Source organism: Corvus brachyrhynchos, unplaced genomic scaffold, assembly GCF_000691975.1.
Source record: "Corvus brachyrhynchos isolate BGI_N302 unplaced genomic scaffold, ASM69197v1 scaffold227, whole genome shotgun sequence".
In the NCBI taxonomy this organism is placed as follows: Eukaryota; Metazoa; Chordata; class Aves; order Passeriformes; family Corvidae; genus Corvus; species Corvus brachyrhynchos.
Window position 1 is genome coordinate 1,507,217 of NW_008239290.1, and position 23,982 is coordinate 1,531,198.

The 23,982-nt window shown below is 40.3% G+C and overlaps 1 protein-coding gene across 1 annotated transcript in view; it reads left to right on the plus strand.

Moving 5' to 3' along the window:
• The window catches only part of STMN2 (stathmin 2), a 38,495-nt gene that overhangs the window by 1,175 nt on the left and 13,338 nt on the right, over positions 1-23,982 (plus strand). The window contains exon 3 of the mRNA XM_017740481.1: positions 23,643-23,738. Within this exon, the coding sequence (XP_017595970.1) occupies positions 23,643-23,738 (96 nt within the window). The remainder of the gene's footprint in view (positions 1-23,642; positions 23,739-23,982) is intronic.

Sequence of the window (23,982 nt, forward strand, 5' to 3'; positions counted from 1 at the left end):
CGGGGGACTCCCGGGTCTTGGGGAGCCCGTCCCGTCGCGTCCCTGTTGGTCCTGCTGGTCCTGGCAGGAGCGGAGGGCGGTAGCCCGGCACTGGCCCCTTTGTTCGAGGGAGGCTGCTGGGGAGGGTGGGTGAAAAAATCCCAGTGAGGGTGTGGAAGAAGGAGAGGGAGAACAGTCGTGGGGTCGGGCTGCTGAAAGCGTGCAGACCCTAACGCTCCTTGGGGTTGGTTTTTGTTGGTTTTTTGGTTTTTTGAAGAGGAATGAGGCTGGACCTGCGTTTGACGCATTCAAATTCAAGTTTTCACAATCATTCACCATTACTGTCGTGCACACGCAGATCCCACAAATAAGGTTGAAGCACTCCCAACACAATTAACTGTCCTCCCCAAGAAGCAAATCCCGTTCAAATTTCCATTTGTGCAGGTTCTTGTTACCACTCTTGATCACATTGCACGAAGTTACACCAAACCCTCCTGGCACCGGCTGAAACCGATGCATTACACCAATGCATTTATCTGACTGCTGATGTTCCGCTCCCAAGGAACAATTGGTGTGGATTGAAAGCATTCTAGCCTGGCTGTGGCACCCTTGGGAACAAGGAATGAGACAGCTGTAGATGCAAATAGAAGAGGGAAGTGAGGGCTGTGGGAGCCTGGCCAGCCCTGCAGTGCCGAGCACGCCGTCCCCTCCCCACTGCAGCAATCCTGTAATCAGTATTGATAATTTGTAGTCGGTCGGGGACTTAGCCCTGCAGAAGGCCTGTTAGGAATTCTGTCGCAAGGGAAGGAAGGGCTGTTCAGCCTGGTGTTAATGATCTCGCAGCACACAAGTATAAAGATTTCTGCAGCAGGAGTGATGCCAGGAATCATTAGATGTACCCAGAGACAGAGGGACTGTGTGACGCCGGTTTGTCTGTTAATCCCTGGTTAATGAGCCACCTATACCAGCAATAAAAGGCTGTGTAGCTACCTAGATCAAGTTTCAAAAAATACTAATTACAACAACATTCAATTAAAAAATTAAAGTTACTTTATTAAAAGCATCTTCCATCTTTAAACTGACAAAGCTTAAAGTATTCTCATAATTTCTTTAAACTGTATCTTCCTTGTTATAGTTATTAATAGACAAAATTTGGATCTAAGCAGCTATTAGAATAAACCACCTTATTTCAAGAGTTACTACAAGGCAACAAATTTTATTTTCATGTGGAAAACTAGATGCATTCTCAGTAATTTCCAGCTAGGGCTAAGTGAGCTACATTTGTTCTATGCTCAAACTTTACCCAGTAGCACACTGAAAGAACTACAGAGTGCCGATTTTTTCCCCTGTTGAGCACCATATTTTGCAAAGTAGCAATAAAGGCTAGGTCCTGCTACCACTGGAGCCAGCAAAACATTTCTAATCAGCTTAAGCCAGCCCACTATTATATTTCTGGCCCTGGTCCAGCAAGGCACTTAATCAGGTGTCTGAGCATGAGAATAGTCCTACTGGCTTTGGACAGAACTGTTCACATAACTCAGGGTAGGCAGATGCTAAGTATCTTGAACAAGCCTGTGTTTGTATTCTGCCACAGAAAGCAAAATTAAGCCTCATTTTCTGTGAGACTGTGTAAAATAAAAGGTTTTCAAGGAAAGGTTCTTTTACTTACATAGGAATTTCAACAGCTGCAAGAAGTTCTGGAGATCATTACGCTCTGAATGCCCCTGAGATTTTCCTTTCTGTTTAGTTTACATAGTATATGAATGACGCATGTCACACAACCATCTTTGTTTAGTTGGGGTTTTTTTTTTGAGTGTGTCTTTTTTGAAATTCCATGTAACACGACTGTACAGAAATTATGGGGGCTTTTAAACTTCATCCTTCCCCTGACACCATCTTCCACATGAATTTTGTATTGGATACAGGGACTCCTTCATACCTTAAGCTCCCAAGCAAATTGGATGTGTGTTACATAAATCAGTGCCTTTGCAGGTAGGGTCACTACAGACCAATCAGGCCACATACCTGGTTTGATAAACTTACTTAGTGTAAGGTCCATGGATGGCAATGTGAGGGTGAAGCAGTCTGTGATGCCACTGGAACTAAAAAAGTGTTTGAAACCATTATGTCATTGTTTCATTGTGGTGTTTTATTTAAGGAATACTTATTATTTGAACATCTTCAGATAACCATCATACAGAAGATCTCAGTCCCAATTATGGTTCCAATTTATTTTATAGGAAGTTGTTTAACAGAAATACATGGGGTATGTGTTAATAGTGTATTAAGGAAGTATTTTAATGTCAACTCCTTTTGAGACAGTCAGGAACACTGTAAGGATTATGAGGATACAGGAATTCAGGCAGGCCCATGCTCCCTCTTTCACGTATCTCAGTAAGATGGATTAAACCATTGTAAAAGTGCTTCAGAGTTGCTCTTCTACTTTGTCATTTGCATTTCAGTTACAAGCTCAGACCTCGATACTTAGCTTGATGGATACAAGGCCACTGCTAAGTTTTTCTATTAACTGAGTACTACATTATTGTTTTATCTGGTGTGTAACATTCGTGTGAAGTCATAAATAAGTGTATGGTTGTTAACTGGTTCAATTCTTTTAATAAGTAGGCTTTTTTTACTGCAAAGGGGTAAGAATTCTTCTGATCTGCCACTACACTTAAACAATTGTTTGATCATCAACAATTGCTCATGAGTGGCTATCTGAATATTAATGGCAATGACAAGCATCAAGTTAAAGAACATATGGCTAAATGCCAGGCTGAATTTGGACTGAGCACACTTCTTTCCACAGTCTTCAGTTTTTAGCTGAAGGTTTTAACCTTCTCCTTTTATAAATAAATGAACACACGTCAGCTCTGAATTATTTCCAACTGTCAGAAAATTACATATCTGTAAATAGGAAATTACTTTAAGAGAAGAATGGATATAGGCAAGAATCCGAAACAAATTTATTGTATCATAATGTTAGCAGAAATGTGATTTGACTGAGATACGACTATTCCAAATTCTTTCACTAGGAGAAGAAATCACAGACTGTGCTGAGTTGGAAGGGACCCACAAGGATCATTGAGTCCAACTCCTGGCCCTGCACAGAACATCCCCAAGAGTCACACCATGTGCCTGAGAGCATTGTCCAAACACTTACTGAACTCTGTCAGGCTTGGTGCTGTGACCACTGCCCTGGAGCACCTGTTCCAGTGCCCAAACACCCAATGGGTGAAAAAACCTTTTCCTGATATCATTTTGATATGATAAGGAAACTGAAGTGATAACATTTCCGTTAGTTTATTTTTTTTCTGAGAACTTTTATTACTGAGCTAATATAAAAATGTTGGTAAGTAAAATTCGCTAAAGAACCAAGGTTAACACCTATTCACATTCTTTTCCTGATTTTGAAAGACTAGATTACTCTTCCTGCTATTAAGGCAGGAATAATTTTAAAAACAGTCCATATGGCTAAGGAATTATATTGCCTCATAGGAGTTCTTACTTACCCTGTGAGGTGTACAGGCAGGAGGATGGAATGTCATCTGTTCCATTTTCTTATGGAAGATATCCCATAACATACTGAGGAAATAAAAATAAAATTCAGCATCTTGAACACTTCCAAAATGTTCTCTCACCTCCACCTCCATTACCATCACCTCTTTGTCCCAATATAAGTTCTAGTTAGACTAAAAACTTCCCTGTTTAATAATGTATTCCTGTAATTAATTCACACTGATTTTGAGAATTTGAATTTTCTTTAATTGATGATTTAAGCCTGGAATTTTTTTCTTTTTTTGAATTGGTATTTGTACTACAATAGTACATTTCTCCAGATCAGCTTTTGCACACCTATTTTTTTTATTATATATACTGTGTAATCTACCCTTACGGTTAGATTTATCTCAGGTGACATTTGTATTAATTTCGTTAGAAAATAATTCTCCATTTTCAAATTAATAGCATTAATCTGAAAAAAACCAAAACAACATGACAAAGGAGAGATGGGGCACTCATATCCAGCAGTATATTTAGATAGTGTTTTAGCCTTCAAAGACTATACAATATTAACTGATTCTCCCTATTGCTGACAGTGAGAAGTCAGCATTACTTTGTAATGTAAAACACAGGGAGCAGAAGGTTCCCATGACAGATTGGTCTGGGCAATACTTGACCTGTGCAGCATTTTCATGTAGGTCTAATTTAACTACCTTCTTAGTTCACAAACAAAAGAAACAAAGAGATGCTCAGCACTCCTGAAAAATAACAAGCCTTAGGAGTCCTAAAGCAGGCATCCAAAAATGGTGTCACACCACATAATTGATATAGTTGGAAAATTAACTCACTAAAAGCTTTGCTAAAGGTAGTACAGCAAAAAAGCTGAACATAAGGGACTGAGGGTGGCATCTGGCCCTGTGACCAGTGGGCAACACCACCAGAAGTGAAGTCCTCCAGCAAGCCTTCTCACAGGCTGGTGAGAGGGAGTGTAAGTTTGCCTTTCAGCTTAGGTTATCAGTCTTCAAAAGCCTTTATCCTAGCACTCTCAATAGTTCTGCCCAAGAGGAGGAGCAAATGTTGTATCATGAAGCAGCAGTGCTTGCTTACCTCTGCAGTAACTACCTTCAAAAAATCTGCTGTCTGTTCTCCATAAAGTCACCTTTATAAACAAAAACTGTTGCCATCCTCGGGTGCCTTGTAGAGAACATGTCTTCTTCAGCATTTATCCATAAAATGGATGACAGATGAACCAACTTTGCAAATGAGTCTTGCCTCACTGGAGCCAATGGAGTACAGCCACTGGCCTCAGCACCATCAGCTGGTCTTTAGCCTATGGGGACACAGAAACTGGCAGCTGATTTGGGGGAATGGCTGCTATTCACAATTCTTCCCTCACACTTTTCTGTGGATACAGTCTGAGGTGTTGTTGATTTTCATTGGGTTTAAAAGTACTGTTGATCCCACTTGGAAGCGTGGGTCCCCACAGTGAATCAGCCAGCAATTCTACCTGGGACAGGTATCTCAGTCCTGCAAGGTGCTGTGTACCCATGACAGCAGTGCAGAAAGTACCTATTCCTCTAGTTGCTCAGCAAACGTTTTCAAAAACAGACAAAAATTCCTTTGGAGACCTCAATCCACATGGACCTGCATCCTGAGTCATAAAAAAAAAATGGACTGATGCAGAAATGCTGGCTCCTGGGAACTGAATACTTACGACATCATGTGTCTGAGAAATACCAGCATACAAAGCTGATCTGAAATTATTTCATTTTCTCTTCCACTTATGTTTTTCTTTTTCCTGTCTGCTAATACATAATTTAACCAATGAAGTGAATTTAAGCTATTTTTGCCAGGATGTGGGGTTAAACTGGTGCGCAGCATCTGCAGAAAACATTAGGCTTTGAAGAATATATTTAGAAATGTTAATCTTTTTAAGGTATAGGTGTCAAATCCAAGCAGTTCATAAATAAATTACGATTTATCCATTCATTCCAATACACAAAACCTGTCACTGTTGTAGCAGTTATTGTGTGGAGAGGTTGTGATCCTTCACACACACAATCACAAAACAGGATCGTTAGGAGTTTTTCACCAATTTTGCCCAAGCAGGTAATTTAGTTTAGAGAGGTGGCTGAGGATAGGGTTAGTAAACTCTAAAGCACCTGTGGTGAGATACAAGCATGACTGTACCTCCACAGCATGCAGGGAGAGGTCAGCACCTCTGCCTGTGGTCAAGGTCTGCCCAGAGTGAATGTACTCCTAATTCAGTGACCCAGAGGAAAATGCAGAGAGGAATGGTGAGACTTCAGCTGTCCCTTGGGCACTTCACCCACAGCCACAGAGAAGCCCTGGTTTTGTCTCTTCCATTGTGGTGGCTGGAGAAGAAGAGGTGGTAATGTGTGCACTCCTGCCCCTGAGCCAAACAGCTGGTGATTGGTCTCCAGGTGTGGTGCTGGAATGTTGTGGCCCTTGTCCCTGTGTGTCCTCCCTCCCCACAGACCACCAGACCACCGGGCTGTGTCTTCTTTCCACTCTCCCATGGGAAGAATATCATGCTAGAGAGAGGAAAAGAGTGCACAGAGAAGGGAGGATGACCTACCCCTAGGAACTGGGGACCCCAGGAGCATCGTTAGATTTTGCATGATATGGCAAAATAGAAACAGTTGTGGGAGCAGAAAACACAGCATGAGTTTCTTTGGGTGGTGGTTAGGACCCTTTGGCTTGAATTTCCTCATTCTGAGAGTTTGACCCCAGCTCTGGCATTTCCCAGTGAAAGATGTCACTGTAGGCAGTTGTTCCAAAGGACAGGAGTAAGACAGCCAGCAGCGTTTCTCCTCAGCTGCATTTTAAAAGAAAACTGTGGCTGCTCCTCTGTTTATGAAGAATCCTTCCAGGAAACAGGGTACACAGGTTTCTTCAGAAGACTGACTGTGAGGTGGAAGAACACGCAATTCCCAATGTTAGTGGATTAAACATTTCAAGTCTGAGGCATCCTTGCTTGTCCAAAGTCTAGCACCCTTCAGTGCACACCAATTTGAAGAGCACAAATTGTGTTTTTCTGTATTCTCATGACCTCTCCTCATCTGTGCAGGAATTTCTAGGATCCAAGTTTTCGATTTAGAAACCTGAGTTTTCTTAAGCATCATTTTAGGCTCCTAGTTCCTTTATTGGATTTGTAGGTTAATCATTTTATGACCTGACTTTCTCTGCATTAAGACAGGGATAATCTTGGGTACTTACCTCAGAGCTGGGATGTGAGGTTATGTTCCATACTGCATGGAAATATGTAACCATGCTCTGATGTTACAGAAGTTGCCAGAATCCATACTGATCAGATTAGGAAACAGAGCAACTTACCTACTGAAGCTGTATTAACATTCTGTGCTATTGAGGGACTTTTTTATAATCCTTAGGGAGCTTCTCAGGTAAAGAAAAAATAATGATACGTGTATTTTATACTACTGACTGGCATAGGGTTCTACAAACTGAGAATTTACCCTAAGCTAAGGTACACTCTACCTGAAGGTAGATGAAGTGCCTTTTAATGCTTAAGGCTTTTACATTTAAATATATTCACTAGTCACTAAGTAGCTGTAATTTTTCATCTTGATGCTATTTTTGATGCTTTCAAAATTATTGAAAGCACAAATTGTCCTTTTGAACTAAGATTTCTGATAAAATACATGTTCAACTTCTTCCTCTGGTTTCCACTAGGATAACTCTTGATGCCATTTCATTGGCAGAGCTCCCTGGAGTGATAATATTATCACGGGTATTCTTTTTTCTTTTTCAAAAGACTGTGGAGACCACAGACATGTCAAAGATGCACTAATTTTTTTTTAGCGACGCTGCTACATATAAGTGCAGCAAAATCTACATTTTTTGGTTTACTACTATTTTTGCACTGCAAATCATCCAGTTACCCGAATGGAGCTGTAAGAAATGTTGCATGTACCTAGGAAATCTTAAAACAAATGCATGAATCAATCTCCATAATTTTTCAAAGACATTTTTGGAAGTGAAATTCACTTCTGTAACCCATTTTATTAGTCTGTTAACTGCTTTAATATATTTTTTGCTTACTTTATTCATGTGAAAGGAAAGGGCTCACTCACTTGTCGCTCAAGTCATATTTATATCACTTGAATATACCTTCTTTGTCTCCAGGTACTGGTGTTTATTAAATGTATTATGTAGATGTAATACAAAAAGCTATTTCTAAGATAATATCTTTTCTATGTGCTCAGATATTTTTTGATGCTCTCCAGACTGAAGTTAGAGAGCTTTCAATATTATATGCTGTAGGTAGGAATGAAGCCCTGATTCCTGATTTAAAAACCTAAGTGTTTAATATTTGTCAACAATAATGTTCTCAAGGCAAATACCTTCTTGCTGGGAAACGATGTTCTAAGTCTAAATATCATCATTTTCCAGGTAAAATATCAATAATGACTTCTTAAGAAAAGTAACAGGAAGATATTTATCTTAAATTGCATTGATGATTCAAGTTACTCCATTTTGAAGTGCATTCACTTTTTTTGCAGTGAAACATTAAGAGAAATACCTTACTTAGAGAATCATACTGCATTTGATTAACAGTGTAAATCCCCTTGTTGTGAGGGGCCTGAAAAACAGTATTAAACATGATAGAGGTATTTTCAAGTCCTCTGCAAAATTCTAATTACCAGTTTGCACAGTTTGCCAGTGCTGTTCAAGAGGTCTCATGTCTGCTGGCATCCTGGTTTCTGCACAAAGATGTGCACGGGTCTGTCAAGGGTAAAAAATTGCAATAGGAACAAATATTGAACCCATGCAGCAAAATCAAGGCATTTAGATAAGCAAGCAGGTAATCTACAATATGAAGGTTGCAAAATTATATTTAGTACATTTCTATGTAGTTATACAAATAGAATTTCCAAGATGAAAACCAAATTAAGAAAAAGTATGGTGGAAACAGAGTATTATATGGGATGGACCCCAGTTTGGATCATCTATTCCCTGACTGACTTTACCTGCTTGGCTTTCCTTATTTATTTTTTCTTTTTTAATTTGTCTGCTCTTGGCAATTACTTCCACAACGCAGATTCATCTCTCATCTCTTCACACAACTGCTTCATTCTTGTAATCCTTCACACTTCTCTGAGGCCAGAAGGGGAGGAATTGAGACCACAGGATAGTTTTTTTTCTCGTTTCCAGTGCTCCTCTGGTCCACAGCATCACTCTCAGCCCACATGGAATCACAATCCAGCACAAAGTGGCTTAAGAGAAACTGGCTGTAAAGCTTGGATTTGTGTATTTCAGACACGGCTGAAGGCTGAAATCCAGTATTTTACTGACTTATTCCATGGCCAGGCCTGGACAGATTCTTCAAATGAAGAATGATTCCCTAGCACAAAGGACTAGAACCTTTCAAAGAAGTGCAATAAGCACTCGTTTAGTTTACCACATGGATGTATTTTTCCCTAGTCATCTTCACAGAAATAGTGAAATGTTTTTAGTTAAAAGCTTCTCCAAAATTCATCAAGAGGCAGCCAAGAAAACTGTAGACCAAACTGAAGTGTAACAATGTGGTGTTCAGTGGAAGGACGTATTTTCTAACGCAGTAGAAGAAACAAAGCAGCACAAGATGGGAAATAGCAATGGCTGGCTGTGGTTTCCCGTGTAAATGGTTAAGATGTGCAAAGGCCAGGAACACTCATCTTGCTAGAATTAGATCCTAAACCAGTGGAACTATGGGTGTGATAGACTCATGTTGATTTACATCTGATGAACCTGGTTTTCCCCCTTTAAATCTCCCAAAGCATCAACTTAGAAGGAAATATCTTCTTTATTATTTTAAAAAATCATGTGAGAGCCAGCTACACTAAAAAAAAAGGAGAATTTAATTATGCAGAAAAATGAACTTTTTTTTTATACTGGAAAAAGAACTTGATCATATAATGAAAGAGACAGAATAGGCTGTAACAAATTGATATTTGGGTATATCTAACTCCTGCTACTTTTAGAACATATTAAAAATCCGATGGACAATCCAGTTCTGGAAGTTTGATAAGTCTGTTATAAAGGACAGGCTGAACAACAAAGAATTTCTGATTTGCCATTGCCATGACAGATTTTTGATGCTGGTGCACAGTGCCCTGAAAATCTTGCTATTGCAAGATCATTTTTTTTAATTCTAAATGAGACAAACACCCTTACACCAACAATCAGTGGAGCATCTCTGCAGGGATCAGCTCCTCATGTGGTTAATTTAGTAGCAGAGCAGCATCTCTGAATTCATCAAGATTTTCTTCTAAGTGGAGGCCAGTATTGCAGAAAAAATAGACACAGACAGAGACAGCTGCAAAGAGAGAGATAGACTGCCAGGGCAAATGTACTCTAGACATATTCAGTAATATTTTGGGATAGAAAAAATACCACTAAATTGAAAAACAGTAAAAAAGAGGGAAGGAGAAGAGAAAGATGAAAAAGAGAGGTGGGTCATGAAAGACTTAATTGGGAGCAGTCACATTCCTGAAAGTCCATATAAATTGTTACAGGGCAGACATTTATGCATTAATTTTATGTCTTCAAAAATCAAAGTGCTTCTATTATGCAAATCTGAGCAAAGCTACTTAAAACACAGGTCACTTCGCTGCGATCAGTGGTTCTTGTTTTAGTTTTATTGTAGCATCAATTGTAATAAAAGTATCCCACCAGCAAATGTTCCCTCTCCGCCAATTTAATCAATTCTGAATAATTTACTAATTTCTTGGCGCCATCAGCATGGTTTCCAAGAAGAGGCTGTCATTCTTTATCTTCCTTTATTTTTCTTGCTAATTTTATACATCTTCTGGTTAGCATACTCAATAATATTTATAATCTATGCCCAACCATGATAGATTTTAGCAATATGCTGTTGAGAGGTGTCATTATTTTTGTTATGGAGGCAATCAAATGTTTGCATATATGCATAAAGTCATGGCAGGATATGATAGTAGATGTATAAATCTGATAATTAGTAGTAAGAACTGCATAGATTGTTTAGGTAAAGATCCCATAGAAAGATCTGAAAGCCACAGAGTGTCAGATGCATGTCATCCAGAAGGGTTTGATTCTGTCATTTCATTAATCTTGAGTACCTGATATGTTGTCCCTTAAGCCACCTCTTTGCGCAATAATCCCTCACCTTCCTGATAGCCCTCCACTAGACCTTCATCTGCTCCTCCATGTCCCTCTTAAATTGGGGGACCCAAGACTGAATGCAGTACCTCAGGTGCAGCTCCACAGCACCAAACACCTTCCATCGATTGTGAACCCAACCCCTCCTGCTGATTCATGCACACCTCTGCTTCCTTTCTCTGTCTTCCAAACCTGGACCATTTAAAAGAAACATTGAAGAAATAGCAAAAAAAAAAAACCCCACCCCAAACCCAAACTCTTCCTTGTGAGACTTTTGGAGCCAACCTACACATGCTGAACTTATTTCTGCAAATTTATTTATTTTTTTAAAACAGTCACTTCTCCAGTATCCATTCCTATTTTGGTTCTTATTCATCCTTGAGCACTGACAGTAATGGGTTTGGGAACCCATCATCCAAAACCTCACTTGGGCATTTGTACTTTTTTTGGACTGTGGAGAAGACTAACAGAAAATTATCCTATGTCTTTCAATGCTGTAAAAATAGATTTTCACACTAGCCCCAGTTTCTAGATTTGGTGACCTGCCAAAAGATACTTCTTGTAGTCATCCTGCTGCCCACTTGTTAGCAGAATACCACCAAGTGAAAAGATGAGTTTTACAGAATCTGCTTTGTATCGACATGGCTGATGAGGGAGTTGCTGTCATTTTTTCTTACTCTGTGCAGTGCTTTCAAAGTCCTTCAAAACCTGAAGACATTATTTTTGAATCAAAGGATTCCTCCAAAGATAAACATGCCTTTGATAGGCTTCCTAAATAAGGAGACTATCTTAAATTAGGGATTACATTTCTCTAAACCCAGAAATATAGTCCTTTGTAATATCTCATAATTAAATACAGCCCCTTGCTCCCACATATACCCCACTGAGTAGACTTAAAATTGCATAAAAACATTTTCATCTCTATAGTCTTTGTTATAAAAAATGGGAATTAAGCCTTACAACATAAAGCGTCAGAATAACACAGTTTCCATTATCACACCTCCTTGGGTTTAAAGCAAAATCTTCCACAATTATGAGTTATGTCGGCAGGCAAACTCCAATATCAAACAGTTTTATATGAAAACTCAGAAGTTACTTACTAGGAGCTTGTTTTGTTCAGGCATTCAAATTTAAGATACTATTGTTAATTAACACCATTATAATGTGTGTCCCATTGTATTATTGCAAGGATTGGAATTCTTCCTTTGTAAGTAATCTACTTACATGTGTCATTTGCAATTGTGTACAGAAAGCAAACTTTTTAAAGAAAATGCCTTTATTCAGACTGATGAGACATTCTTATTTTGGCATGTCCCACAAAATTTAAATTCCATTCAGAACCCAGAAGTAAATTGGATTTTCCAGACTGTCTCCTTTCATTGTCTTTTGCATTTTGACATTTAGTCGGTAGTCATGGCAGCCAGTAAGAATGATTGTGTAGCAGAAAGATGCAGTTACACATATTTGGCTTTGGGTTCAGTACATTAAATACATGGGAATTGCTCAGAATCAGCCATTAAACTTAAAAAAATAAAGTATATATATATATATATACACATACACATATACTTTTTTATGTATAGAAATATATATAAACTGAGTAATGAATGTTTCTATGTATTTGATTTTTCAGACCCTATAAAATGGGGTTTCTAGTCTATATGAAATGATTAGTTTTGAAAGATACTATCTACAGCCTTCACAGCAGCATATTTTCTCTTAAATGGATTCTCCTGATATTTATGGTGTGAAAACAATTGCAGTAGGTTTTGCACTCAGTGCGATGGCTCAACAAGCAAGGAATGCATTTAATTATTGTAATGCAAAGACTGAGAGTCCAACCCTGCAAGAAATCATAATTGCATTTATATCATATCATACAAACACAAATTTCTACTTAGCTGATGGCCCTGCTTTTTTTTTTTTTTTTTTTTGTCTAGAGAAAGAGAAAAAAATAAAAGGCACCTTGCAATTTATTTTGCTTACTGTTCTGAGCCTCTAGTTACAACTAAATAATATTTTGGCCTTCATCAGGTCAAAGCACAATTTTGAAAATACTGTAAGATGTGAAAGGTATCTGTACTTTGGAATGGCACAGGTTAATGAAGGTTGTGTTTACAACCCTTATATGAGTTATAAAAATGTCATCTTTTATATCAGACTTACAGTCCTGCTAAAACCACATATCTGCATTTCTGAGCCAGAAAAATGGCAAGGACCAGCCTGTCTGTTAATGGAAGCTCTCACTGTAGCAATCTATCTCTGTTCCTTTGATCAAGGTACTCCACAACAGCTGAATGATGGAAACAGAAAAAGTTGGATTCCTTACCCATTCTTTCTTAACTGCTTGCTTTTCCTAAACAATTTTGGGCCATTCCTTTCCTTGATGCTGTATCAATGACTTGCTTTCAAAACATGTGGGTAGTTCTGCTAGAATTTGCTTTCTGGAGAAGCTCAGTATGAACGATTTGACTGTAATCTCAGCACAGAGATGAGGGGATGGATTTCATAATGTAAGATCAGCTACAAGTCCAGAAAGGATCTGCTGTGTCCAGATGCAAAAAAACACTAGCAGAACTCCTATTTCAGCCATGAAGACTGGCAATATGCAAGGTTGTGTCATTAGTCTCCAAGCAGGATAAAAAATGGAGGGCTTGGAATAAAATGACACTCAGTGTCAAGTGTCAGTGGGTAATGCATGGCCAGGTGATGCACAACCAGGAAGAGTTTGTCAGGCCTACATAAAGGTATAAGGGTGATGCAAATTTAAGTCAGTGGAAGCCACTGAAGACGTCACCAGGAAAAACTGAACAAATGCCACTGTTCCAAACACACATGGCTGACGGTGAGATTCAGATAAATAAAAGTGATACAGGCAGCCCGCTCTCTCACACGCTGCTCTAGTAACCCAGTCTTGCTGTGCTGGAACAGAACCCGTAGCATGATTCATACCTTGGGAAGATGCTGTTTGATCATAGTAGGCTGCATGACTAAACCGTTGCCGTTCTATTTCATCACATTTGATTTGCATCCTCCCTCAAGGGGCTGTTTCACCAGCCAGCACCTGTATTCCCTGCAGCACTCAAAAAGAGACAGCCTGTGCCGACAGAGGTGTCACTTATACAGAATTCAGGAGAGCTCTATTCCCCAGGAATCTTTCCTACAGAACAGGTCTGTGACCTGAGGCTTTTTTCTTTACCTCTGGGTCATTTTTTCCGCAGTATCCCTTGCCTCTCTTTCTCACACCATAAGCTCTGTGGCGTAGGTTGTTTGCATTTGACACATTTTTACAGAAAGTAGCACAGATCTCAGCTGGGCCCCTGCATACTCCCACAATGCGAGGATGAGATGACCTTGAGAGCATACTGGGAGGCAGCAGCCACCCCTGATGGCCTAGTCCTAGGTGTTCTGCTAGGTTCTCTGCTTGAGGCATCAGAGAAGGTTGGAGTGCTCAACACAAGGACTTGAAATTTCACTTCCCCCCAGTGCTCAGTTCAGCACTAGGCTGCAGACACGCTGCTGCTGTGGTGGCTGAAGCCTGCATGCTGCTGAGAAAAAGTGGGCTGCTTGCAGGCTTGGCAGCTTCCAACCTGTAGTTCAGTTCTCCCCACCCCACACTTAGAAAGATACTGAAGAAGTTCCAGCTCCTTTACAAGTCCTTCCCTGGTGCTTCAGTCACCAGAGTGACTCCAGAACCAAGGCAAGCACCACAGCTTTGTACCCAGGAAACAGCTGGGCTCAGGGAGCTCCTGAACACTACATGTCCACTTCTGAGAGAAAGATCAGCAATCTGGGCTTGTCCTATTGCAGGGAAGTCCTGAAGCAAATTCCACTAGGCTGATGTTATGGAATGCTCATAGCCCCAGTCCCAGGAATGCTGAGACAAGATAATCTACATATAGCAAGGCTAGGGTGTTTGTGTTGAAGAGAGTCTCTCAAAAGCCTTCTGCTTCCCTGGCCTTCAGGTATGTGCATCCAGATTCCTGAAAACACTGCTTTTGTAGCCTGCATGGAGATTGAGATCCTGGTTCAGTGGTGCTTTCCAGGAGGGATCTTCAAAGCCATGTTAATGGAAGCTTTGGAGTGAAATATCTGTCTTTTTAACCCATTTTATATGTAACCTGCCTCAGAAGTGTAAAAGAGTTTAATGGCTTTGTGTCCTGGTGAAAGGGTGTATCACAACCCTTCAGGCATGGAGCGCCAAGGAAATACATTACACACTGTGAGCACAAAGTCATGGGAGGCAAATCCACCCATTCAAAAACTCCAGAGCTCAAGGTTTTGTTTCTTAAATCATTCATATAAGAGTCTAAGTTGATAGATCAGGGGATAGGGGTTTTTCTTGAGAACAGGAAAATTAGTGATAGAATCAGACCCAGAATGATACATGAAGAATCCTTACTACTACTCTAACAGGAGTCCTAAGCTGAAACAGATTTTTCTGTGAGAGATGACAGAGCTAAGCTTGCTGCAATGCCAATCACAAGAAATTGTTTGCCCCAGGTGCAGGTATGTAACAAAACCAACAAAAGTTCTCAAGCAGGTAAGGTGAGCCAAATAACGAAGGTTATTTCTTCCTGGTCTTGCTGCTTTCTTCCTGGTGTTTGCTGAAAGCCTATTTGCATTTTCCATCCAGTCCACATTCAGGAAAATTACTTTGGTTCAGATCATCCATAGCTGAGTTTCCAGTCTTTTTTGCTTCCAGTGAGTACAGGAGAGAGCAGATAGCAGAATGGTTCCTGGCGTGGCGCTGCCTTAAAAATTTTAGAACTTTTGATGTTTGCATGACTCCCACACTTAGGTGATAATCAGAAACTATCCGTGTCTCCAGTGGCCTCTTATGAAGGTAGCTGTAAGTTCAGCATCTTAAACATCAGTATCCAGCCAAATCATCTGAATAACAGGGTTTGAACTTCTGCCTGCACAAAAATTAGACAGTTATGTTCAGTTAACCAGCCAGAAGTAAAGCTTAGGACTACTGTAGCCTTTAAGTTTATTCTTCACTCTTCATCCTCCCCACTGTTTTCAAAGTCTGTTTCAGTAACTTACATCCTTTCCTACACAGTAAGTTCTGTGGGAAGAAAACCGGGGGAAGGCAGATGGGATGCAGAGGTACAGAGGGAGATATGGGGAAGGGATGCCTGGTAAAGGCAAAGCAGCAGACTGTAAAGAAGATTCTCTTTTCCCCATTGTGGAAAAAAATTCTCTGGAATTTTTGTTTTCACCTGGGTTGAAGTTCTCTTAAGTACAAGTGAATTTCAGGAGGGCCACAGTCCTCTGTATTAGTACTGGCTCCTTTTCCTTCCCCTCAGTCCCAGAGGACTTTTGGAGCTTAACAGCCAAGGGCTTCATGCCAGCATAACGCATGGGCTCTGCAAAGGGGTGGCTCAGAAGAGAGTGCAGCATCTGGCTCTGCCACTGCTGCAGACCAATTTCTGCAGAGCTGAAGAAGGAGGAGCTAGCCCATGGCTTTCTTGTCTTGTCTTCCCTTGTTTCCATCAGCAAGCAGTGTGGTGAGTCTGTGGGGCTCTGAGTGTACCAACAGGCTCTGAACAGGCACATGTCTGCTGTATTCGTTCCACACTAGAAGGAAATGTATGTGTTTTCATTTCAGCGAATAGAAAGCACAATATGACAAAGCATCTGCATCAGTGTTTGTTTTGAGTAACCATGACAAAGTTGTTGTTTTCTCAAATTCAAAAGACCCCTCACATCAAAATCTCATTTTGGAAATGGGTTTGCAGCAGCTCAACAAAGAAGTCCCATTAATTCATGTCACAGATGACTGTAATATTCAGGGTTCAGTAAATGGGTCTTCTCATTGTTTCAGTAGTGAAAATTACATACATCAAAATAATACAAAATAGTAACTTTACATCTGAACATTCTGGCATCATAAAGTGAACAAAGACATTTGACTCTTAACCACACACAGTAAGTAAAACCACAGACATGGTACCTGAATTAGTCCAAAAAGCCATAGTCATGATCAGTGATAGATTAGGTTGTAAAATTAGGGGCAATTTTTAGTGAGACTTGTGCCACTCTCTAATCTGCGTGTTTGTGTGCATTTGTATCTCTGCACTATAGGTTCAAGAAAACCATTTGTACTAGTTTGAAAACAAACCAGTGGGAGGCACCAAGTCAGAATAACAATTTAATGGAAATTAAAGAAAAGGAAAAAAAAGAGAAAACACTGTTTCAAACTGACAGTCAAGGTACAACCTGAGTCCCTGTTAGGCAGGGTGGTGGTAGCAGTCTGGTAGAATGGTGGCTGCAGTCCTCTGAAGCAGTGATCCTGTAGAAAAAGGGTCTGCTCTTCCTCAGAAAGTCCAGTGGTGGCCGTGTAGCTCCTGTCCCCTGGAAATCCAGTAGGAAGGGTTGTCTCTGGTGTTCAGAATCCCAGCTTATATCCACGATGGGATGCTTGGTTCCTCCCTCTGGGTGGAGCATCTCACAATGGGGTAATGAGTCATGAGGCCAAGTGTTGATGAGGCTCATTAACAGAAGATAGTCCGGAGGGAGTTATCTCTGAGTCATGCAGCAGGACAATGATAGGCCATTAACAGAAAGATAGTCTGGGGGGAGGAGGCAAGGAAACACTGCCCCACCTGATTTCAACAGCTCCTGAGGCTGGTAATAGAATACACTGCAACCCAGGACACCATCACAGGACAGTCTTTCCATAAGCATACAGGTTCTTGTGTGTTCCATGGGTTTGGTTTTCCAGCCAGATCCTGTGCTGTCACCTGAATTATGCTGTGGAAGTGGTATGCAAGGCCTTGCACTCGAGGAGAGGGTTCATTGGGACAATCTGACACAGTCTTAATAAGAAGCTGAAGGTCAGATCTGTTGCTTGTATTGGTTTTTTGGTGTATTTTGAAGAACTGATGCTACAGTGATCCCTGATTTCACGGCCACTCTGTGCTTTTATGGGTGACACTAATGCTTGATTCCATCTCAAACCATTTTAAGATTTTTGTTAAAAGAGTCTCATGTTGGAGAGAATAAAATTGATGATACTTCTTCCAGGAACATTCATGAGGGTTGCAGAAATTAATGCCTAACACTATTTTTTCAAACTCCCAGTTCCCACAAAAGCAGATTAGAGCTGTCCCAAGTTCTTCCTTTCTTGTTTTCTGGGCATATTGTAGGAAATTCTAGAGTCACGGTTGACAGAGGAAACTCACCGATCACTCCTTTTTTTCTGTGTTTTCTGTTTCTTGTTACTTTTTCATAGTACCTGCTTACTCTATTGCCTAGATATAAAAATACCAAAAAATTCAGGGACAGGGGACATGCCCAAAACTCTGTTCTCATCTCTATCTTAAACTGCATTGCAGTATATTAAGAGTGCAATTTTAAAGACTTGGCCACCAAAGAATGGCCCCAGGTGAGTGGGAGCCCTGTGCCACCGTTCCCTACAGTGAAGCAGGTGAGCACTGTAGGGCATTGAAGAGTCTCTAAGCTATAAAGCAACTTCATTTTTGTTGGGGAAACTGGAAGAGCACACATATGCATTGGTTGTGAGATGGGCTCAACCTCATGCTCTGGTGAGCAGTGTTTTGCATTCAGAGAGTAACAAAATAAGTCCCACTGATGTGAACCACCAAAATGAGATGTCACTCGTGGCTGAGCATAAGGGATGGATAAGATATATTTACTGCAGGGGCTTTTGCTTTCATTCCCTCCATCACTGGTGACTCCATAAGTCTATAAACATCCTTAGGCTTCCTGACAGTGAAGATAGATTTGCTGGTCCTAAGACAACCTAATTCATTTAACTTAAGACATCTGAATGGAACCATCATTCTCTGGTAGAGCTCTCCCGTGATTAAAAAGTAAGCTTTCATTATTTCTGCAAAGTAGCTGTTTTAAATAATGGCCAGAATTAATTAAAGTGAATCCCAGGCTGATAGAGCTCAGACATGCCAAAAACTAATTGATACCTAGACTCCATATTACGCTTGCCCCATCTTGAGTTTTAATTCTCCCAGTCCCATGTGCTTGTCCCAGTACTAGCCCACCACTTTAGCAGTACTCATCATGTAACTTTCTTCAAATACCTCACCACCTATGGGGAAAGAACACAGTTGGGATTATATTATGTCATCTTGTCTGGCAGAAAAGGATGTAGCACATTACTAATATGGATTAGTAAAAAAAAATTTTTTTAATTACTGGCCAACAGAGTGTGGCTGTTGGTATTCACAAAATTACATGACTTAAAACATTGTCTTGACAAACCAAAAGCTCTAGTACCCCAGAGGGAGCATTAACAAAATGACATTTGTAACAAAGCACATTGTCAATAACATCCATCAGAAATCCATACGAAGGACAGGTGTGGTAGGTCTTCTCTACCTGCGTTTCATGCTTCATCATACATCTTAATGCTTCAATCTCTTCCAGAGGAGAAAACTAAGCAGGATTTCAGTTCAGTCTCAGAAAGGCAACTGTCGCATAGGTTCCTGGCAAGGGAGCACTGGGCTGAGCTGTGTTATGGGTTGCACATTCTGACTATGGGCAATGTGCCAGCTTCCTTTTCCTTCCAGGTGTGCAGAACTTCAAGAAATAGTTGGCAAGTGGTACTTGAAATGTCAAAATACAGTAACATTATACATAAATATATGTAATGTGTATATATTAATGTATGTGGTTAATATCTATGCATATTAATGTATGTATAAAATACATTTCTTATATGTGGACTGGATTCAGTAAGGCAAAAAGAATCAACACATTTGCTTTCATCAGATGTTAATTATAAGTAACATTTACACTTTTCTCTCATTGTTCATGTGTTAAAAATAGTCTTGCTTATGAATAATGGTCTCTGCTGTGACACAGCAATCTGTCTGAGCTGTGCTTTGCCAAGGAACAAAATGTGACCCAAATTGCCCGTGGCCTGTCAGTCAGGACAGATTTTCATTTTACAGTGTAAACTGTAAAAAATTCCTTATAGCTATTGGATAACAGATGAGAACAGACAGGAAGGGTTTAGCAGTGCTTTCCTTAACCCTGCTATTTCTCCCAGCAGTAAATAAGTGGTTGCTGTCTTCTAATGGCAGCCATAGCACTCTGCTATAGTAGCTTCATTCATTGGGCAAGTGAGCTGCAGGACTGGCAATGGACTACTTTTCTGCAGAGGAATAGAGGATGTATCTGAATAAACATATTATTTGAGACCAGTAGAGCATTTTCAAAGAGGATCATCAAAACACCCCAGCTGACCACGCTTTGCTTCACACATCAGAGCAATTTTGGAGCACAAACTGGTTTAGTTGATAGGTATTGAAACTGGAAGAAGTGTGTTAGCAGTGCCCCAGACTCTAATGGTTGTTCAGACCATGGGACCAGACTGGACTAAAGAAAAGATCCCCAAAATTATACAACATGGGCATGAAATCCTTAGAACTGTTTCCCTCCAGAGATCCAGTCCTGCTGTCCTTCCCTTCTTGTTCATGCAGTTGTAGAACTGGACCTCTTAAAAGACCCATGAAGATCTTACCTGGACCATCAAGTAGAGCCCACAAAGGGAGAGGATGGATGTTCACCCAACAGAGGGAGTCGTTTCACAGTTTCTAAATACAGCTGTTGAAAATAATGGAGGAAGTTTGAGAAAAGGGTGAGGTTGGCTTAAAGCAATAATATTAAGGTACACTTGGGACTTTCTCAGAAAAAAAATCATGCATTCTTGAGTCTCAATGCCATCTGAGTTCATTCTTTTCTGAGGCTATCAAAGATCTAGGGGCATTTGATAGTATTTCTAATGCTTTCTCTGCAACTCTGAATATGAGGAGTTTATTCTTAAGAAGTAGATGAGGTTCTGGAATAATCACAGAGTTTCAGAATTTAAGAAGACCTATGAATACTAGTATATTCACAGCAAAACTACAAGAAATGCTAATACTGAATTCTCTTCTGGTTTTAACACAAATCAGTGTTCTTTGTGCATATAAACATTTAGATCTTGCTGCATATAACTAAAAAGATTCTGTTGCCATCTTTTGTCAACGTTGTTCTTTCCTAGCAATTTCCCTATCAAAGCTTTTGTACTATTAGGATTGCCATCATTTACTCTCCTTCATTTAACTTGCACAGTTAATGGAATGATATGTAGCCTACATGACTGCACAAGGAGGGATATAATTAGCAAGCCAGTGGAAACACATTTGGAAAATAAACTTCATTGCAATCACTGCTTGTCTTCATTGTCTTCAAGGGTTTTGAAAAGCTCCACTATGAGGCAGGTAATTTTTCTGGTCTATGTGTGCTGCTTTCTTCACAGAAGAACTTTATTTTTGGGATAACAGGCTTCCATGGCTAAAACACTAATCCTTGGGATTTGGAAAAGTATAGTTACCTCCCTGTCTAACCTGTGAGACATGAGCCAGCCACTTTAATCAGACCATCAACTGGGCTAACATAACTGCTTTCAGCTTTTTTAATGTGTTTTAAGGAAATGTTTATGGAAAGGAGAGCTGAGCAATGCAGGGCTCCCGCTACTCAGAGCTGAGCCTGATCAAGGGTGACGTCATCATGTTGTTGATGATGGACACCAGAGGAGGTGTGTGCCTCTTCAGGTCCTTTGACACCCTCAGCCCTTAAGTCTGCAAAAGGAAAACCAGTGTTTGCCACCATGGCAGGTTGTTTGGTTCCCAGAGCTGCAGAAGCCTCCAGAACTTCTTTGAGTATTCAAGCCAAATTCCAGCTATGGCTGAAGGACTCTCTAGGGCAAGTGGAGACTAAATCAATAATCAATACCACAAAATAAAAAATAATGTAGTTCTTGTAAAGGATGGACAGCCATACTAATTTTGCAAGTGGCCAGAATGAACTGAGACAATGATTTTTCCAGCATGATTTCATTGCAGCTATTGCACTGAAGGAAAGAGAGCTGAGCATGTTCTGATCTTTCTCCTGCTGTGCTTTGCAACAGGCAAAGCAAGCTGGGAAACAGATGGCAAGCTGGGAAAACAAACACCTTTCTGTAGTCATTTTAAATGCTGTTAGGAAGCAAAACATATTCAATGTCAAGCAAAGATAAAAAATATTAATAAAGGCCCCAAAAGGCGCGATTCCTAGAGTGCTGCTTTGTATGCTTTTCTCTAAAAAGATATTTCAAGGTATACATTTTAGCAGTGCTTCAGCAGATCTTGTACAAGGTTCTGCTTGCATCATCAATGGCCATGTCTTTAACACACAACCCAGTGTCCATTTTCTCTGTGTTTAGCACCTGCCAGGGTTTGATGTGCACCCACTCCACAACCTTGTTGCTGGGAAGGATGCCATTCCAGTGGTATGAGCAGCTTGCTGGGCAAGCCCTCCTCAAAGGAAAATCTGGAAAACTACACCTGTGTGCTTGTTGCATGGAGGTCTAAGTGAACAATTCATTATGTTTATCATTATTCATAATTAAACAGACATCAGTTGGACATGATTTTTCTCTTCAAAAGATTTTTGAGTTATTCTTTGCGAGTCGGTACTTCAGTTTCAAATCAAAATCTTGTCAAGACCAAGTTTCCATGACAGCCTAAGTTCACAGAAAGCAGAGTTTTCAGTACACTCTTAACCTCAAAGCTGTCTTTTACCTATGGTTTCTGAAAAGCTGTATCTCCTTTAGGTGAGTTATTCAAGGTACATGATTAGAGGCCCTTGTGCAAAGCTTAATTAAATTAACTAATCCTTTACTGGCAGCTAGAAATTTCTTCTTGGACCATTATTCAAATATCACCGTACTGAGCAGCACCCAAAGACTCTTAAGCCCTCACGAGTCTCGGGTTTCTTTCTGAGTAGGAAAAGCAAAATCAAGAACCACAAGAGCATCCGTGAGAAAGGCTGATTGAGAATTTCATATGTATCCACAGTTTGAAGATCAAAGGACCATCAGATTTCCATTCAGCATCAACAAGGGTTAATTTGGTCTAATCTGTTAGGTACAATACTTTCAGTCACAGATATTTTAAGCCACGTTTTCACATGCTGGCAGCAAATGAGTGTCCGCCTCTGTAGAGATGATGTTGATAATAGCAGGGATCTGTGTGTGCCAGGATGAATTTTGAAGCACCCTGCCTTAAAATCGATGTGCTGTGGGCAGTGGGCAGTGGGCAGGATATTGCCCCAGGACCCAGGAGAGCCAGCTCTAGTTTGGGCTCTGTCATTGGCTTGCCAAGTGACCAAGTGCAAGACTGTTCTCTGACCTACAAGCAGTTAGGAAGGGTGAACACAGAAAACTGTATAATGATTAAGTATTGGTATCACCATTTTTAGATCAGTGCCACCTATATTCCTAACTGGGGCCTACAGGCATTACAAAGTCAGCAAAGATAGCACCATAAAGGTGCTATTATTAATTAGAAGGGCGTTAATCGCATTGGCTAATACAGACTAGACCTGAGTGTGAAAGCAACATATTTTGGCCAGTAAGTGGGGAAAGAAAAGCTTTGTTTGAGGTAGTTAAGCATATTAAGGACATTAAGCAAATTTTTTGATAAATGTATCCTCATTTCTGGTTTTATTTTTAATTTTCTGGATGACGTTTTCATTTGTAAGATAATGTATTTAACATCTGCCTGTGGCAATATATGGCCAGCTTTCCATAGCTGTTCTCAATTGCATTTGGATACATCAGAGAAATTGTAAGAGCTTCATGTCTCTCCACCGGCCAGGGGAGAGTGGAGTCATGGCACTCTTCCAATGCTAAATGCATTTCCTGGTAGCCAGATTCACTTTATATAAACCAGAGAGGACTGTCTGCATTATGGCCAAGGCTGAGGTCATGTAGAGGACCAGAAGCCGTCTTGCACTTCTGAGGATCTCATTTGTGATTTGATAAAGGCTCAATGTTGAGGTGAAATAGTTGAAAGTAAATATTCTAGAGAAATCTGCCAGGTGGGTGATAGAGTAGGTTTTCTGGTCCCTGGCCACTCATCTCAGCTAGAAATTCACTAAGGAGGAGCTGGGGAAGTGAAGCATGCTAACAAGATCTCTCCTTTCAGCTTACAAGGAAAAGATGAAGGAGCTGTCCATGCTCTCGCTGATCTGCTCCTGTTTTTACCCGGAACCTCGCAACATGAACATCTATAAATATGATGGTGAGTGATGTTTACTGGAAATCATCCTGCTGGTCAGAAAATGTGCTAGTGCTGGGAAACTACTCCATTCACCTCTTAGTCCATAGTGTTAGTTGGTGAATATTTTGCTGGTTTAACAATTTAATTGCTGGTTTGGGTCGTTACTTTCTACAGATTATGCAGTAACCATGATGCTGGATATTGTTCCTAATAGAACTAACTAAACTTTTAACGTTAGCCCTCTCGTAGTGAGCTGTTCTTTCCC